The 18,669-nt window shown below is 54.6% G+C and overlaps 3 protein-coding genes, 1 non-coding gene and 3 pseudogenes across 4 annotated transcripts; all 7 read right to left on the bottom strand.

Annotated features, from left to right (window-relative positions):
- Positions 1–106: 106 nt before the first annotated feature.
- Positions 107–257, bottom strand: LOC120842491 (annotated as a pseudogene).
- A 67-nt stretch (positions 258–324) lies between these two features.
- LOC115325855 lies at positions 325–501 on the bottom strand (annotated as a pseudogene).
- A 112-nt stretch (positions 502–613) lies between these two features.
- On the bottom strand, positions 614–1,594 carry LOC120842470. Its single transcript, XM_040213604.1, has one exon. The coding sequence runs from the start codon at positions 1,592–1,594 to the stop codon at positions 614–616; it is 981 nt and encodes a 326-aa protein (XP_040069538.1).
- A 6,956-nt stretch (positions 1,595–8,550) lies between these two features.
- LOC115327446 (arabinogalactan protein 1-like) lies at positions 8,551–9,057 on the bottom strand. Its single transcript, XM_040213603.1, has one exon. The coding sequence runs from the start codon at positions 9,055–9,057 to the stop codon at positions 8,551–8,553; it is 507 nt and encodes a 168-aa protein (XP_040069537.1).
- Positions 9,058–12,376: 3,319 nt separating this feature from the next.
- LOC115329805 (branchpoint-bridging protein-like) lies at positions 12,377–13,390 on the bottom strand. Its single transcript, XM_029991485.2, has one exon. The coding sequence runs from the start codon at positions 13,388–13,390 to the stop codon at positions 12,383–12,385; it is 1,008 nt and encodes a 335-aa protein (XP_029847345.2). The 3' UTR covers positions 12,377–12,382.
- Positions 13,391–13,595: 205 nt separating this feature from the next.
- LOC120842493 lies at positions 13,596–13,746 on the bottom strand (annotated as a pseudogene).
- Positions 13,747–13,813: 67 nt separating this feature from the next.
- Positions 13,814–13,999, bottom strand: LOC115321454. Its single transcript, XR_003918791.2, has one exon. It is a non-coding gene; the product is annotated as a U2 spliceosomal RNA (small nuclear RNA).
- Between the last annotated feature and the right edge of the window lie 4,670 nt (positions 14,000–18,669).

Below are 18,669 nucleotides of genomic sequence, written 5' to 3'. Positions count from 1 at the left end.
GCTGTCGATTATTTCATCGACAGGGACTTCGGCGGGTGCCGAGAACACGAAAGACTGAGCCTTCGGCGGGGCCTGGGATGGCGGCGGCATCTTCCGTGGCAGTAGGGTGGGGGCCCCGGTGACGCGCGACTGAGGGACGCGGGTCACAGGGAGACGATTCTTGTGCAGAAACTGTCGACGAACTCGAAACTCGATCAAAGCCAAAAGGCCGAGAAGCGATACTACACTTGATCTTAGCCAAAAGGCCGAGAAGCGATCATCTTAGCCGCAAGGCCGAGACAATTATTTACGATCTGACTTTGGAATTCATTATTTTCCCCCAGAGGGGGACGGGCCGCTCCCGGAGGTAGTGCAATACCGGGCCAACCCTGGCGACCTCGAAGCAAGCTTCGGAGGAACACCGTGCACAAAAATAAGTTTAATATCTTGGACCAATTAGGTCCATATCAGATATTAAGCTGATAAGAACAGATTTTTATTGATGCTTGTTACATAAAAAATTACATCTCTAACACTTGTTCATTGCATAAAATAAGCTGTAACATTCAAAAACAATAAATGAAAAAAAAATGAAAAAAAGGGGAGGGGGAAGTTGTGTGAACATCGATGGTCCTCACTTCCCGACGTGTTTTACGTACATGTCTCTCGATTTTGCTATAGTCTCGCTGACTATCAGTCTCTTCAGGGTCCGTGCATGTGGTTTGCTACACAGGCGACGCATGACTCGGTCGTTAGCAGGGTCCCACGACCCGAGCGCCCCCACCACCACGGCCTCCACTGCCACCCTCTGGAACCGCCGCAGTAGAAGCTGCCGCACGGGCTCGTACTTGGTGATCTTCTGTAGGCGAGCTTCCTCCAGTGCGGCGCGACGGTTCTCGAAGGGGCAGCAGACGTCGATGATGAGGGCCTCTTCACCCCGGACGAGCACCAGGTCAGGTCGCAGGCTTGTGCCGCCGACGGGCTGGTTCTCATGAGTTATGGTGAACCGGCCAGCGGCTGCAGCCCTGATACGGCTCACCACTTGGTCATGCCTGTCCGTGAGGGCCCGGCTCTGCACCATGCAGTGGCAGAGGACGTGTGGCAGCGTCTCCCGGGGATAGCCGCAGGCTCTGCACCGCTGGTCGGCAGCTCCGGCCCACGGGCGTGTGCCGTTCAAGGGAAGCAGGTTCAGCCGGGCACGGTGCACAAACCTCCAGTCGGCGAACCGAGTGTGCCGCCCTGACCTCATGAAGTGGGAACTGGTTGGGTCAGAGGCGACACACTCCATCACCTTGCCCTGGTTGGGCTTCTGCTGGAGGGCCGTGTCCCGTGCTGCTGTCAGGATGAGCCGGAGGGTCCGGATCACCCTGTGGCGATGTTTGGCGGAGACCGAGACGTCTCCGCAAGTGATTCGGGCACCGTCGAGCTGCAGCTCCCACCCCACTTCAAGGCGGCGGGAGGCCTTCCGGGCCTCGGTCCACACAGACTGGACTTGCGTTGAGGTGGCCCGGAAGTCGCCCTCGGTCTCCCCGGTCAGGTACCTCTCGACGTCCTCTGCAGCCGCAACCCGCCGTAGGCGTTTTGACACCACCTGGGTCACGGCTCGGAGGGCCATGTCGCGGATCTCGGCGTCGGCGGAGGAGAGGAGCTTGAAGGCTCCGTCGACTCGGCAGGCATCGCTTGTGTCCGCCGCTACAGGTATGCCCGCCGCACCTGCCGCCGCGCTCCCATACAGGTATTCGTTGCAGGCGTTGCTTGGCAGCTACAGCGTGCGCTTGAGCAGCGGGCGCAGTGCGTCGTCCAGTCTCCGCCATTCCACCTTTCCTAGGATGCCCACCCTCATGGCAAAGTTGAGCGCGGGAAAGAAAAACGTCTTTACCGCATCCAGCCTCTGCCACGGAGCGAGCACAGAGTTGAGGAGGCGCTTGCCGAGGTCCACGGCATCGCTGATGGTTGCATCGTCGTGGAGCACCCTGTACCCGACGGGTCTGCCCAGGAAGGCGTGTCCCACGAAGTCCCCGATGGCCGGGACAGGCTCACGCTCGATGAGGAGCGGGTGGGTCTCGTGCCGACAGGGTGCTGGCCGGAGAGGTGAAGGGTCCTGCACTTGGCCGGGTTCAGCCGGAGCCCAATCCGGGAGGAGAGGGCCGCCACGATGTTGATGCGCTCCTGCAGTGTCCCTGGGTCGTCGGCCAAGGGGGTGAGGTCGTCGGCGTAGGCGAGGATGTTGTGCTGCCCTTCGCCTCCCTGCACCGCCCTGATGACAGGATCAAGAACCAAGTTGAACAGCAGCCCGCTCAGTGGGCAGCCCTGTCCGATCCCGGCTGAGATGTTGATGGGCTCCGTGATGCCCGCCTCACCGACGATGGATGTCGTGTTGCCGCTGTACAGGTCTTCCACTATGGAGGCGAATGCCTCCCCGGCACCAGGTCCCCGGACCGCGTCGACGAGAGCATTGTGGGCGACCGACCCGAAGGCGTTGGCATAGTCCAGGAACGCCACACAAAGGTCTCCACCGCCCGTCCGGGCCGCATCCAAGCGCTCCTGCAGCACGAAGTTGTGTTCAAACACTCCGTCGTGTGGCATGAATCCTTTCTGGCACCGTGACAGGACGCGGTGGTCAGACAGCCACTGCTGCAGACGAGCCGCAAAGCATCCGGCGTAGAGCTTCGCGACTGTGCAACCAAGGGAGATTGGGCGCCAGTTGGCGGGGTCTTGCCGATCTCCCTTCTTGTAGATGAGGATCGTTCTCGACTCCCTCCAGGTGTCTGGCACGCGGCGATGACGTAGGCAGATGTTGAATGCCGCCGCAAGGAAGGAGGCCTCGGGATCGACAGTTCGCCAGTGTTGGTAAATCAAGCGGTCGCCCCCGGGTGCCGTACTCTCGCAGCGTCGCAGGCGGGTCGCCACCTCGTCGTCGGTGAAGGCAGCCATGGATACCTCGCCTGCCGCTGGCACTCGGGCCATGAGGAGGTCCGTGTCGACCTCCCTAGGGGCCCATGTGGTGGTAAAGTGGGCCTGGAGCTCGTCCAGTGGGACTGGACACTGCGTGGAGGGACCCTCGACGATGAGTCTCACTGCCCGGCGGCGGTTGCGGCGGTACAGGGACTGGATCTGCTGCGGGCAGTTGGGATTGACTTCACGGCGAGGCCTCCCTCCAGATGTTGCGGAGGGGAGCTTCACGGCTGTCGTCACTGCCTCAATTGCGGCCTCAAGAGTGGTGGTGAAGCTGCTCCAACCCGCAGCAGACACCGGTTCCCTGAGTAGCCTCCGCAACCGCTTTGTGTGTTCAGAGAGCACGCAGGACTCGTCAGTTGGTTCCCATGGCGCTGAGGTGCCGGCAGGGTCCTCACAGTGGCCGACGTCACCGGTCTCGGTCACGTTGCCGGCGTCAGTTTGGTCGTTGGGGGTTGAGCTTCTTGGTGTGCTCGTGATGTCTCGGTCCCCGGTGTTGGTGGGGACTTCTTCATCGGCAGCATCGGCCCCCACGGTCACACTGCCGGCCTCGGTCTGGTCGTTGGAGGTTGCACCCATTGGTGTGCTCGTGGGATCTTGGTCCCTGGTGTTGGAGGGGGCCTCCTCGTGAGTAGCTTCGGCAGCTTCGGTGTCACTGCCGTCCTTGGCGGGATCGTTGGCGGTGAGACCCTGTAGTGGTCTTGCCGCAAAGGTGTCCCGGTCTTTTGGTGTGCTCTGGGTTGGGGTGGTGTCCCGGGTCGTTTCTCCAAGTGGAACCTCGGCCTCTGGTGGTAGCTGGGGGTTGGGGCTCGGCAGTGCCATGGGTGTGAGCTGCATGTCCGGCGGCTCCACAGTTGACCCCACAGGGGCTGGCGTGCTTGCGTAGCTGGCCCGTGTGCGGCTGGCGCTGGACGGGGTGCGTCGCGCTGTCTCACATGGGCCGGCAGGTCGACAGGATGCCACGGTAGTGGGTCGGCCGTGGCTCACACCGCTGCTAGTGTCTCCATGGTTGGCAGGGACCCCGAGGTCAACAAGGGCCTGCCGACCGGCCCGCTGTTTGCGGTGCCACTGGTGGTGATTGCCCAGACCCTTCCTGGACGGAAAGGAGGCAGCGCATTCCGGACATTGGTGACGCTGTTGGGTCGGAGCAGCAGTGTGGTTGCCGTTGGCGAGACATGGGTGCGCGGACGGCCGGGCTCCCAACGTAACTGAGCAGAGTGCGCAGTGATTGGTCGTTCGGCGTATCCGCACACCATGGTCGCCCTCCAAGTGCCGCTGCAGGGACTGTCGCCTGCTTGTCCAGGCAGCCGCGGAGTAGGCAGAGGAGCACCCCTCTTCTGTGCATCTAAACACATGTGGTGTTGGGAAGGAGATGCCAAGGGTGTCTCCCTCCCTCCACGGCTGCCGTCCTACAGCTGGGCTTCTGCCAGCCGGCGCCACGGTGGGTGGCGTCCGAATCGGTATGCCACTCCTTCGACATGCAGGGCCGGCAGGGGAGGCTGAAGGCTCTGCCATGGTGGGGTGGGTCCCCCATCCAGCTCCTGGTCGACCAGATAGATCCCGGAGGCAGCTCCCGGAGGCAGGTCCTGGAGGCAGGTCCCGGAGGCAGGTCCCGGAGGCAGGTCCCGGAGGCAGGTCCCGGAGGCAGGTCCCGGAGGCAGGTCCTGGAGGCAGGTCCTGGAGGCAGGTCCTGGAGGCAGGTCCAGGAGGCAGGTCCAGGAGGCAGGTCCAGGAGGCAGGTCCGGGAGGCAGGTCCAGGAGGCAGGTCCAGGAGGCAGGTCCAGGAGGCAGGTCCAGGAGGCAGGTCCAGGTGAGGTCTTGATCTTAGCCAAAAGGCCGAGAAGCGATCACTACACACTACAAATGATCTTAGCCAAAAGGCCGAGAACAGATACTGTTCAGAAAAAGTTTATTGACGTCGATTCAATGAAAATGGACACATACATAATACACACACTGGTCTTCTAGCTTATTTATAGTTTTTGGACCCTTCGATACAACGGGTACACTTTACACGAGAACGAACTCACTATATCATCCCTCACGCAAAAATAGCGCACCAAAAACGCTGATTCAGGGAAAAAAAAAAAAAGATACATGAGGAGAGATAAAAACGGCAAACTCGGATGCCATTTCACTAAAGGCCTTATCAAACAAAGGGAAGTGGCGTGAAAGAAAGAAGGATTCGGCCGTTGGCCAAACGGACGTAGAGGCAGGACCATCGTCTCAGGAACTCCTGCTCTCCCAGCCAAAAGAGTTCGCGGTCTAGATAACGGTACAAGGAACCACGAAGACGGGACAGCAGAGGCCACATGGCTCGCGTACGACGCTGCTGGCCCACTGCAGCACAACGATTTTGCCACAGCACATGCTGGCCGACTGCTAAAAGGAGGACGGCGAAGCCTCCTCGAGGATAGCGGCGGCCCGAGACGTAGTGCGCAATGCCCAGAGCGCGAAAACCATGGTGCACGAGACGCCAAAATGATCGCGCAACGCTGCAAGTCGCAAAAACGTGGGAGTTCGTCTCCACTTCTCCACAGTTCGGGCACCGGGAATCAGGCACCATGCCCCAACGTTGCAGACGATCCCTTGTCGGAAGAACCCCCCATCCTCGACGCCACTCGAGGTCCTCCACGGGCCCAGGAAGACGGCGGGAAACCAAGGAGTCCCACGGAAAAGCGTTTGCCCGTACTCGCTCATCAGCTGTGATCCGCGTCAAGCAGACCTCCTCAACTATACGAGACGGTGGCTCGTCTCGCACCATTAGGTCTGGCACCATTTTGCCTAAATCCTCTTGAAAAGTCACCACCGCTTGGTAGAAAGGGGGTGTTATCTCAGCGCTCGGGTAGAGGTTTCCTAGGGCCCGAGGTACGAGCCTTCGACGCGAGGGACCCAAGAAATACAATGCCAAACAGCGCGCCGGGTGTTCTGTGTCGTCAAGCACCCCCAAGATGGTGCGAAGCGCGAGTACTCGCGACATGGTATCGATACAAGGCATTCCCCTTCCTCCGAGTGACGTCGAGAGGCGGAGGACAGCTCTGGTCACGACCTCCGTGCCCTGGCTCCAGTAAAACCTAAAAAGGCAAGTCGTTACACGCCGGCAAAACCGAGGTGGAGGGAGGCCGACATGGGCCGCATAGAAAAGTTGACCGCAAAAAACTGCTCTCACAAGATACGCTCTGTCACGAAGCGACAACGAAAACGTTTCCGCCACGGCAACCTGGCGCTCGAGCGCAGTGGTTATAGTCTCCCACGTGCGTGGCGACACTCCACAACAGTCAAAAAACACTCCTAGGACACGAACCACGGCTACAATTTGGATGTCTGCATGTAAGGAAGGAGGGGAGCTTCCGAAACGAAGAGCTTGGCTTTTGGAGGTGTTTAAACGCGCTCCCGAAAGGAAACCGTACTCTGAAAAAAACTGCGCAGTGGACTCAAAGCTCTGCGAGTCACGCAAAAACAAACTGACATCGTCGGCGTACGCGCTAACCGCGACATCACCGCGGCCGGGTAACGGAAAGCCGCGTATACGGGAGCAAGACGCAAGGCGTCGGAGGAGAGGATCCAGACTTAGGACATAAAGCAGAGGAGACAGGGGGCAACCCTGCCGTACTCCCCTTGTCACGGAAAAGGGAGCAAGGATCCGCCCATTTACTTGAAGATGGCTTGTCAACCCACTGTACAGAGATCGCAGCAAGTCTATAAAAGCGTCAGGAAATTCAAAAACTTTCAGAACTTCAAACAAAAAACAGTGCTCGACTCGATCGAAGGCCTTGGCCTGATCGAGAGAGACGAAGCACCCTGACAGGTGTGTAAAATTGGCGTACAAAAAAAGATCCCGCGTGAGGGACAGGGACGAAAAGATGTTCCTGCCGGGTACGGAACACGTCTGTGTTGAGCTTACAACATGGGGCAAAATGTGGCGCAGACGGGAAACAAGCAGCGACGTCAGCAACTTGTAGTCGGTGTTCAAAAGCGTTATGGGCCGCCACGCCGAAGGGTCCGACGGTAAGCCACCTTCCTTAGGGACGAGCACCACGCGACCACGTTTGAATGATGGCGGAACGGCGCCCGTTTCCAGAATCCCGTTGACCAGCTGGACAAGAGGGGCCCCGAATATTTCCCAAAAAGAAACGTAAAATTCGGCTGGCAAGCCGTCCGGCCCTGGGGCAGACCCAGTCTTCATAGCACGAAGGATCTCGAAAAGTTCATCGCGGTCGGTGGGACGCACGAGAGACGAGGCCAAGAACTCGGGGCAAGCAGGAACGTCGCCACAAAACTGACGAACTTTCTCAGCAAAGTTTTCAGATGCAAGGTGATCCGAACAAAAAAATTGTGAAAAGAAATCTCTGAAAACCGTGTCTATGTCGTGTGGATCGTCCGAAAAGCTCCCGTCCGCAAGTTGGACATTATGAATGAAAGGCGGTCCGCCTCCACCAGTTCTCACGGCGCGGAGGCACCGAAGAACCTCTGGGTCATCCACAGGCCGGTCCTGCAGTCGCTGCTCTACAACCGTTCGGGAGGACAAGCGTAAAAGGCGCTGGTGTCGATCACGGAGGACCGCCAGGTATTCCGACATCAGGTGTGTGCGCGCGCCTCCACGCTGCACTGCGCGGATGCGGTTGACAACCTCGTTGAGGGCGTCGGTCGTCCTGCGTCGAAGCATCTTCCCCGCTGCCATTGCAAGGAAACGGCAGTCAGCCTTGATCCCATCCCACCGGGTGTGAGACAGGGGAACGACCGTCAATGACACCCCTATAGATCGACGCAGGCTCGAAAGGGCTTGGTCATCTCGCAGAAGGGAGACGTCCATTCTCCATGTGTCGCCTCGCGGTTGCAAAAAACTGGAGACGTCGAAAACAATGGACACCGGGCGATGGTCCGAAATGTAGCCAGCGGCTGTCGGAAAAGAAAGCACCGTGCAGGTTTCAATACGAGTAGCTAGGCAGGAAGGAACATATACCCGATCCAGACGGCTCGACGAGGATCCTCGCGACCACGTGGACATGTACGCCGTTCCATTCAACTCCTGCCAGCCATCTCGCAAATCGTAGAGCGTAAGTATTCGTACAAGCTCACGGGCATTCGAAGTGGGACGTCCGCGTCCAGGGCCGCGAACATCTCGAACAGAATCTTCTACACAATTGAAGTCCCCGCAAAGCAAAAAGGAACCGTCGTCGGGAACATATTGAAAAAGACTACTAAAAAAACTGTTAGACGCCGAAGCACGCGCAGGCGCATACACACTCACTACCCGAAACTTAGCATGACCCACAAAAAAGGAGTATACAAGGACGCGGCCGTCAGGATCACAAAGAGAAAAAGCGCCTCTAAGGAAACAAGTGCGAAAAATTAAAACGCCTACGCCGCATGAGCGTGACACAGCAAAAGAAAAGTAACATGGGATAGAAAACCTTGTTTTAAACTCGGCTACATCTCGTGCGGTAAAAAAATTTGTTTCCTGAAGAAAAAGCAGATCGCAATGTTGCGCCTGAGCGAAATGTACAACCTCACGTTGTTTGTTGGGGGAGCGAAAACCCTGAACGTTTAGGGTAATCACGTGCAGGCCCAGAAAAAGAAAGAAATAAGAACAAAACAGCATGGTCACAGGATTGGCTAAAACGTGAGGCTGTAGTCCTCGTCCGAGTCATGAGGCTCGGAACGCTTTTTCTTGACGGTGGACGCGATGGGCCCGTCCGAGCCGCTGCTAGTGCTCGGAAAAGTTCGTTTCGCATCACCACGGTCCTCGCCTTCGTCAGAAGAAGAAAACTTGGACGACTCACGTTGTGTTGACGGCGACAGCTCAGAACGGGCGGAAGGCTCTCGTTGGCCCGGGGTTAGGTCCGTGTCGTCGGAGATGACCAGGCGACCGGGGCTATGACTCGGGTTGGCCACATCACTCTCCTGGAAGTCGAGACCGTCGGGAGACGCCGCAGCGTCATCTTGCGTCGGAACGACGGGGAGCGCCGCGCCGGCAGCTTGCGCTGGGGCGATGGTGGGCGTCGCGGCGGTGACTTGCGCTGGGGCACTGGGAGGCGTCGCGGCGGTGACTTGCAGTGGGGCAGTGGGAGGCGTCGCGGCGGTGACTTGCGCTTTGACGATGGCTTGCACAGGGGTTTCCATAGAAAACACATCGGGCGACTTGACGGCGGTAGAGGTGACAGAGGAAAACGCACTCGATGAGTCACCGGAGGGCGTGTCACTTGGGGCCAGAGGACAATCCCGCAGACGGATGGAGGGGTCCAAATTGTCGCTGAGCTCCTCAGAAACAGGGGAGCTCTTGCCTGCGGCACCCTGCGATGGCTGGTGGGGTCGAGAGGCTCCCGCTGGGTGGGCCACAGCGGCGTATGACCTACGCTGGGTACAGTCCGCTGTTGCGTGGGCGTGACCGCACCGCAAACAAGGGGCGGTGCAGCCCGCTGTTGGATGCCCGAAAACGGCGCAACGTTCGCAGCGTGCGGTCTTGCAGGCTGGCCCGATGTGCCCTTCCTGTCCGCAACGGCTGCACACACGTCGCAGTCCACGATAATCCACCATTACACGGTGCCCTTGGATGGTGATGAAGTTTGGTATGGGCTTCGCCATTTCCACCTTGACCACCCTCGTTCCTGTGAGAATGTCGGGACGGTCTCGGTACGACACGTACGTGATGGACTTTACTTTTCCGAACGGGGCGATGGCTTGCACGACGGCTTTCTCCGTGACATACGGCGGGAGACGATAAATGGAGACATGAAGGACGTGGACGCCGACTGCTTCGAGTGGCACCGCAACGTCACGGAGCACCAAGTTCCCTTGGGCTACAAGGCGGTTCGCTGCACCGATGCTGGTCACCGACGACAGAAACCGTGTTCCACCTTGGTGTTGCAGGAACTTCAAACCTCCGGAACCGGCGGTTACTTGGAAAGCCTCCATAATCTCGTCGACGGCGGTGTCGGCAGGGACGCTGAACGAGAAACACATACCCTTGGCTGGTAGTACCGTGGACGCCATCGTTGGAAAACCGACAACCCCGGGGACCACGAACAAACGCGGTCCCGGGGATGCAACAGAGGGCGACGAACTGGGCGAAACAGCGAGGCGGCGAGACAGCGAGACAGCGAGGCAGCGAGGCAGCGCCAAGTGAAGAACGCGGGAACGAACCAAAAGACAAAGCTTGGCTTTTCCTGGGGTTCAATTGAGCCCCAGACAGCGCGGAGTAGTTTGAAAAGATACGATCTACTGCCAGAAAACTGTCACTGTCGCGCCAAAATAAAGAAACATCATCAGCATACGCTGAGACAGAGACTGTACTTAGCCCCGGAAGCGGAAAACCCCGAACATTTTCGCTTGTGTGAATTCTACGAAGCAAAGGATCGATACACAAAACAAAAAGCAGTGGCGATAACGGGCAGCCCTGACGCACTCCTCTCGTTACGGGGAAAGCCGCTGTCAGGCGCCCGTTTACTAAAAGCTCACTAGACATGTTTGAGTACAAACTTTCTAACAAATTTATAAACAGACTAGAAAATCCAAACTTAGCTAAGACACAAAAGAGGTAATTGTGCTCAACTCTGTCAAAAGCTTTGGTTTGATCAAGAGAAATGAAACAACCGTTAAGAGATCTTGAACACGCGTATGCAAAAAGGTCCCTCGTTAAAGTTAAAGAAGAAAAGATCGTGCGCCCGGGGACGCTGCACGTCTGAAACGGACTAATGATCACGGGCAAAATATCGCGAAGTCGCTTACTTAACAGACTGGTTAGTATCTTGTAATCCGCGTTTAGTAGCGTGATTGGCCGCCACGATTGAGGATCAGAGCCAGAAACTCCCGTCTTAGGGATTAAAATAACTCGTCCAATTTTAAAGGAATCGGGGGCGTAGCCCGAAACTAGGAATGTGTTAATAACCTTGATTAGCGCGTCGCCCAAAACATCCCAAAACTTGGAGTAAAATTCCGTAGGCAAGCCATCCGGACCCGGGGCCGAGCCGGTCTTCATGGCACGCAAAACGTCCACCACCTCCTGACGGGTGGCGGGACGCGCCAACCTCTCGCTCATCTCAGTCGGAACGTCGGGGAGGTCCCCACAAAACTGACTTACGCCCGCGGCAAATTCACAAGGGGTATCGCTTTGAGCTGAAGCGTACAAGCGAGAGAAAAACTCCCGGAACACGGTGTCTATGTCATCCTGCCTGGATGACATACTGCCGTCCGGCAGGACCACCTCCGAAACCCGCGTAGAGGCCCCGCCCTCCCCACCAGACACGTGTAAATACCTCAGAACCTCGGGGTCGGACACAGGTCTACCCCTCAGAAATTGGGCACTGGCGGTTCGAGAGTTGTACCTAAATACACGGCTGAGCGCGCCCGAAGCACGCTCAGGTACTCTTGCATGAGCAAGGTCCCTGCCCCACCCCGCTGAACAATGCGGATCCGCCTTATCAGGTCGTTCAGAGTTGCGGTTTGCCGAGCTCTACGGCTTCTGCCAGCCGAGGCCAGCAAGGCCTGTCAGGCGGCTTTCAGGCCGTCCCACTGGGTGGGGTCGAAGGGTTGTTGACTCAAAGTTTCTGCGATGCTGTTACGCAGTTCAGCAACGGAAGACGGATCCCGAAGTAGATTCACGTCCATGCGCCACAGGGCGCTTCTTCCAGCCCGGTACTCAGGAACCGCCAGTGCCAGGAGCAGTGCGCGGTGGTCTGAGATAAACCGCGTGCCAGGCGGGAGGGGCACGATCTCACACCGGGCCACAGGGAACGGGAAGTTCGCGGGGAGGTAAGCCCTATCCAGACGGCTGTAGGAGCCACGACGCGCCCAGGTGTACCCAAAGACGTTAGGGTTTTTAACCTCCCAGGCGTCCACTAACTGAAACTGACAAACAAGGCGGTCTAATTCTTTTGCGTTCCATGTCGAGCGGCCCCAGCCCCGCCCCCGGACGTCTTGGAAAGAATTAATGACGCAGTTGAAATCCCCAAGAAGAATAAAAGGATGGCCCTCTAAAAGAAACACGTCTAGCGATGCGAAAAAGGAATGTGAAAACGCTGGTTGAGCGGGCGCATAAACGTTGATCACGAGCACCGGTTGCGAACCGAGATAAAGATCGAGACAGATAACGCGGCCGTCTAGGTCGAAAGTGCAAAAACTACTAGTGAATAAGCACGATCGAAAAAAAATCACCCCCACACCCGTGCAACGCGACGAACTGTAAGAAAAATAACAAGGAAAAGAAAAACGAGCTTTAAAATCTTTGACATCGCGAGCACAGTAAAAGTTAGTTTCTTGCAAAAAAAGAAGGTCGCAGCCTAAACTACGGGCGAAATGAACAACTTCACGTTGCTTATCCTCACTCCGAAAACCCTGGACGTTGAGGGATAAGATACGAAGGGCCATTACAAAGAGAAAAAACACTAACATGGTCGAAAGAAAAAGACTGGAACGCGACATAGAATTAGTGACGAGTAAGGCCTCTTAGTTACGGGGGTTGGCGTCCAATGACGGGACGGTCTATCAGACTCAGACGTCGAACCTTTTTCTTCGTACCCGACAAGCGTATGGGGCCAGGTCCAGAGTCTGACGAGGAGGGGGGGCCCCTTTTGGCCGCTTGGTCCAGCGCCGGGAAGCTGGCAGAGTCGCTCTCTGACGGCGACGACTCCATGCTTTCCGTATTGTCGGTGGCAGATTCCACGGGTGTTCGTGGCCTCACACCTGGGTCGCTTGTCGAGGAGGAGGCAGTGGCTGCTCCCGTTTGGGCTTCTGGGCTTGCGGGCGACTCGCTTTCTGCCGACTCGTCGATGACAAGGGGGGGGAGGGACTCCGCTTCCGAGTTGGGGCCGTCGCGCCCGCTGGCCTCCGAAAGCGCGGCTGGTGGTACCTGGGGAGCGTCCGGTTGGGTCACGGCGGCGGTCGGGTGGGTCTCTGCAGGCTGAGGTGGAGCACCCGGAGTGCTGTCGGGCGGGTCGGGTGCCGTCAGCGCAGGGGGCCTAGGATCCGAAGGACCCTCGTCACGAATCACTGCCGAGTAACTCCGGCGCTGCGTGCAATCCGTGGTGGCGTGGTTGTGACCGCAACGCTTGCACGGGGCATTACAGCCGTCAGTGCTATGGCCGAAGACGCCGCACCGGTCGCAGCGTGGTGTGCGACAAGCGGCTCCAAAGTGGCCCTCCAGGCCGCAGCGGGCACAGACCTTCTTCATTCCTCGGTATTCGCACATCACACGGTGTCCTCCTACGTTGACGAAGTTCGGCACGGGCGTCTTCATCTCCATGCGGAGGACTCGCGTGCCGGTGAAAAGCTTTGGCCGGTCTATGTAGGTCAGGTGAGAAATGGCGAGCACCTTCCCGTAAGAACTGAAGACTGCTTGGAGGGCGTCGTCGGGGACGTAGGGAGGGAGCCGGAAGACCGTCACGTGGATGATACGCGGTCCTACTTGTTCGAGCGGGACCACGACGTTTCGAAGCAGCAGGTGGCCCTGCGCTACCATCTTGTCTGCAGCTGCCGTCGAACCGACTGCAGCCAGGAACTTCATTGCACCGAAGTGTTGGAAGTGCGTCAAACTGTCCTCACCAACGAGGCCATACAAGCTGTCGATTATTTCATCGACAGGGACTTCGGCGGGTGCCGAGAACACGAAAGACTGAGCCTTCGGCGGGGCCTGGGATGGCGGCGGCATCTTCCGTGGCAGTAGGGTGGGGGCCCCGTTGACGCGCGACTGAGGGACGTGGGTCACAGGGAGACGATTCTTGTGCAGAAACTGTCGACGAACTCGAAACTCGATCAAAGCCAAAAGGCCGAGAAGCGATACTACACTTGATCTTAGCCAAAAGGCCGAGAAGCGATCATCTTAGCCGCAAGGCCGAGACAATTATTTACGATCTGACTTTGGAATTCATTATTTTCCCCCAGAGGGGGACGGGCCGCTCCCGGAGGTAGTGCAATACCGGGCCAACCCTGGCGACCTCGAAGCAAGCTTCGGAGGAACACCGTGCACAAAAATAAGTTTAATATCTTGGACCAATTAGGTCCATATCAGATATTAAGCTGATAAGAACAGATACTTTGAAGGATAAAATTACAACCCCCCCAAAGGGGGGGGGGGGGAGGTGGACAAAGCCCGAAGGCTACATTAAGCCCTAAGGCAACACCCGCCCGAGGGCAGGTGTACAGTGCTACTCGGCCGGCATTGATCTAGCCACCTCGGGCTACACTTTGATCTTAGCCAAAAGGCCGAGAAGCGATACTTTTGCTTGAAGAAAATTTAGCCCCACTCACAACAAGCTTCCCAGGATTGCGAAGTACCTCATAGTTAAATATCGTATTTCTCGATTCCTTCAAACGAACTAATAACAATAATCTAGACAGGAATCATGCTACAACCAAGCTATTTCTATCCATAAGTTACATTCAATCACAAAACGAAGCCTAGAGCTATACTCTCGATATTTGTGGGCTCCAAATGTGCAGCTTCGTTTTGATGATGGTCAGTTTCTTCATGTGCACGTGAATCCTGGTCAGATCGAGGTTGGCATTTCAGGTCACCCTCACCCTCCAACTGGTCCCAGTTCAACTGGTTTATGGATCAGTTACTAGTTCCAGCTGGCAGTTGTGACTGGTCCCAGTTACAACTGGTCCCAGCTGGAATTGCTCCCAGTTACAACTGGTTCCAGTTGGAGTTAGTCTCAGTTACCCCTGGTGCCAACTCCAGCAACAACGAAACACGACACAAACTGGAAGCTTGACGAGTCTTTATTGTCAAAAACTTGGAGTATAAAACTAAATAATAGGTTCGATGACGTACACGCTTCTGGGTTTAGCCACTTCCTTGCGACGATTGAATCGCTTCTTCAGAGGTAGTATTCGTGAGATGAAGGAAGATCGGCCACTGGCGTCAGTTAGTGAAAAAGTCCACAGCTTCTCTCCCTATCGCGCGAAGAAAGGTGCTTAACTGTATTCCCGCGTTGCGCATGCGAAGTCCTGATATGATGCCGTAGCGCTCTCACCTTGCAACAGCAGTTGAACGTTTTCGAGGTAGACCTTTTTCGCCATTGTGCTCTCCGTGGCGGTTTTCTCTTCCGTCTGGTTTTCCTGGGTGCCATCCGATCGTTGAACTGCATCTTTCTGTCCTCGAAGTTCACCTCTGCCACCACGGTGTGTGAACAGTTGTGTCCAAAAAAGCGCAGCTGTAGTTTTAAGATTTTCATCAGGGCCGCCAGGTAGGTTCTAGCTAAAACCGTAAAAATGCCAGACGGTGTAGCCCAAAAGTAGACAAACGCAAGAAATTCATATAGCCATAAAGTAGCCATATTTAAGATATCTGCAGATACCAAAAAATCGTGCGCTCGAATGTACGAGCTCAAGGCGAAGGCACTGCGTCTGCCTATCTAGAGTTTAGGAGCAGCTTGCAAGATTACGACATCTTAAAATGTATTGAAAGCGTTTTATTTCAAACACAAAAAAAATACAATAATCTTCCAAGCGTTTTTACGGTCACAAAGTTATAAAACAATCGTTCGTGGTCGGCTGACCGATTTTGATGGATTTTCGTTTTAAAAGGGGCAAAACATTCCTCCTTATTGTTGACGTCCTTACAGTACTCGTTTTTCCCAATGAAAGTAAACTTTACAGTAGAGGATGTTTTGAAAAGTTGGAAGGGACATCCTGTCCCTTAAAGGGGTACTCAGGCGATTTCTTCATGGTCCCCGATTTGCTTAAAATTTTGCTAAACTCGCCTAATAACATCGCCAGAATAGTATCCCAAATATTAGGTTAAAATGATTTTTTTTCACGAAGTTATTGAATTTACAATTTTGGTCCTCACTGTGTTTTTCAAACTGAAAGTCTCTACTGGCAACAACGAAAAAGTGACGTCAGTGGAAGTGCAGGGGTTCACTCTTTGGACTGTAGACTTTGTTCCCAACTAATTCGAAGCACTTTCATGGTGTCAAATGAATGCTTTGGAAGCTCGCTCCAGTCCCCGCGCTCCAGCATAGAACAAATGATTGGCATATTCTATTTTTTAGACTGCTCACTCCACTGGCAAGCCTGCCCGCCACTGACGTCACGGCACTGAAAAGTGCGGGTATATTTGAATGTTGGTTCTTGCACCATTTTCATTTGCCGATTTCGCAATAACTATTTTGTATTTCGCAATACTAAATAGCGTACCGGAAAGGGTAAAGGCCAGGGAGTCAGAAAATATAGTTAGTTGAGGTCGCTCAAAAAATCGCCGGAGTACCTTAAAGGGGCCCTGCAACAACTTTTTGACTGGTTTTTAATTCGCACCGAACCTGAACGCACTGAACGTGGTAACTTAAAGAAACTTTTTCTTTCTTAAATTTCGCTTTATTTTAAAAGTTACAGGCAAATTAGAATTACAAAATCAAGCAAAAAATAACCTCCTTCGTGACGTCGTAGGTCCTGGCTTGAGTGGCCGTGAACTAGAGGAGGAGGAGTGAGCTCATCGAGCGCTCACGGCTGCCGCACTCTGTGTCGACGACTCGAGGGGGCGCCACTAAAGTACGTGTTGGATAGGCTGTATGAAGCGGGTGGCCAGGGCGGCTCGCATTGCACTTGCTGCGCGATTAAAGACTAATTCGGCATAACACTTCATTGGCCATAAACAGCAAACACGTGGTAAAAACAGTCTTGGGTAAGTCACTTTTAAAAAGTAATCCGTCACAGCTACTTTCAGAAAAAAGTTGCAAAGTTACCGTTACAGTTACCGCAACAAAGGAGTAACTCGTTACAGTTATAGCTACTTTTAAAAAGTAACGACGTTACTGTTGTTACTTTTCTATAACGAAAAATTTAGAAAAACTAGAAAACGCTCATCACCAAGTTTTATTGCATAAAATTAAAAAGTATGTTTTTTACTTCGTATTGTAACTTAGCAGCACTTGCTTCTCGAAATTAGTGTCTAAATGTTTCCCTCGTTTGACGGCGAACAGGTCCCTGCCCTTGTTGAACAGACCCCGCGCTTGTTGAACAGACCCCGCGCAACCAGAGGAACGGGCAAACCACGCACAAACAGCAGTAAATTTTCCCTCTACTGTTGACACCATGCCGGACTAGTGGCGCAAATCAAAATACGAAACATGCGCAGTGCGGAACAAATACGGAACATTCGCAGTGCCGTTCGTGTGTATTGTTTCACGGTTGATTCACCCGATTAAAAAGCGTTTGCTCAAAAAAAAGAACCGCGGCAACATTGATAGTGTTTCAAGATACTAACATGAAAGTGTTCAGTCACAAAGTACAAGCGCATGCGTAAAGAAAACTATTTTTTTTTTTGCATCGCATCTACACGTGGCTATGTTCGGGTCGTGACTCGCGAGAAAGAACGTATTTACTAGTTTGGGCAAGGCCAGCTTCACACTCGAAACGTCGGAACAGACAATTTGGAAAGTGCAAGGAACAGCTAGACTGTACTTGTTCACTGATATATTATTTATAAAAAAACTGGAAAGTAACGACAAAAGTAGCGTCGTTACTTTTATCGTTACCTCAGAAAAAGTAATAGGACTACAGTTACAAGTTACATTTTTAAAAAATAACTCGTTAGTTACAAGTTACCAAAAAAGTAACGAAATTACAGTAACGCGTTACTACCCAAGACTGGGTAAAGATCAGTTCAGAACGGGAGTCACTTCGCGCTGCCATACCGCCAAATGGCCAAATCGCCAGCCAAGCCCGCGCTGAGAGCCTTCGGAACGCTCAGAACCGGTCAGATCCTCGAGCCGGTATACGTCCGCAGCGCCGCCGCGTACATCCGGGACCTTTCTGCGCTCGCCGTTTGTCGGAGCGTCATCCCACTAGCCCTTTCTAGAATGCGCCGTTTTTTCCGCCGCTTGGTGGCGGGTTTGTCAACGGGTCTTTTCTTGTTTCTGTACTTCATAAACTGCATTCGTTTCTTTTCTGATCTAAAATACTGAACAAAAACTAATTTCATAAATAATTAAAACGGTTCGCGCCACTTATATTTTGTATTTCAACTACGAACAAGCTTTTAGCGGCACTGACCAGTAGTAAGCCCAGGACCAAAGACGTCACATTTTGCGCGCTTTCGGTACCGCGGGTCGCCCTCGTCGGTGGAGGAGGTTACCGCGTCGTCCGGTTAAAATATGACGCACTGATATTTAGTTACTCTCTCCGTGCCCGCTGGCTTGCCGGAACCCCAAGAGACGCGGAAACCGCAAAAAAGGTAGACGCTTAAATACGATTGCAGGGCCCCTTTTAGTCGAAATACAAAATATAAGTGGCGCGAACCGTTTCAATTATTTATAAAAGTAGTTTTTGTTCAGTGTTTTAGATAAAAAAAAACGAATGCAGTTTATAAGGTAGAGAAAGAAGTGACCCGTCGACATACCCGCCAACAATCGGTGGAAAAGGCGGCGCACACTAGAAAGGAGTAGTGGGATCAGGCGCCGACATGGAACGGTCCGGGATGTATGCAGCGGCGCTGCGGTCGTATGGACAGGAGGACAGGAGGACCCGACCGGCTCCGAGCGTTCCGAAGGCCTTTGGCGAGAAGCTTTGCCTTGCGGTTCGGCCGTTTCGCGGTATGGCAGCGCGAAGTGACTCCCATTCTGAACTGATCATTACCCCGTGTTTGCTGTCGTTTGTGACCAGTGAAGTGTCATTCCGAATTAGTATTTAATCGCGCAGCAAATGCAATGACAGCCGCTCTGGCTGCCCGCTGCATACAGCATATCCAGAATATGCTTTCGTGGCGTCCTCTCGCGCCGTCGACACGGAGTGCGGCAG

This window comes from Ixodes scapularis, unplaced genomic scaffold, assembly GCF_016920785.2.
Source record: "Ixodes scapularis isolate PalLabHiFi unplaced genomic scaffold, ASM1692078v2 PGA_scaffold10__122_contigs__length_95168666, whole genome shotgun sequence".
Lineage (NCBI taxonomy): Eukaryota > Metazoa > Arthropoda > Arachnida > Ixodida > Ixodidae > Ixodes > Ixodes scapularis.
This window is presented reverse-complemented; position numbering and strand designations above follow the sequence as displayed.

Bases quoted from the DNA above. Each gene is read 5' to 3' on its own strand.
- LOC120842470 (XM_040213604.1), bottom strand. From the start codon at position 1,594: ATGGCCCTCCGAGCCGTGACCCAGGTGGTGTCAAAACGCCTACGGCGG.
- LOC115327446 (XM_040213603.1), bottom strand. From the start codon at position 9,057: ATGGAAACCCCTGTGCAAGCCATCGTCAAAGCGCAAGTCACCGCCGCG.
- LOC115329805 (XM_029991485.2), bottom strand. From the start codon at position 13,390: ATGGTAGCGCAGGGCCACCTGCTGCTTCGAAACGTCGTGGTCCCGCTC.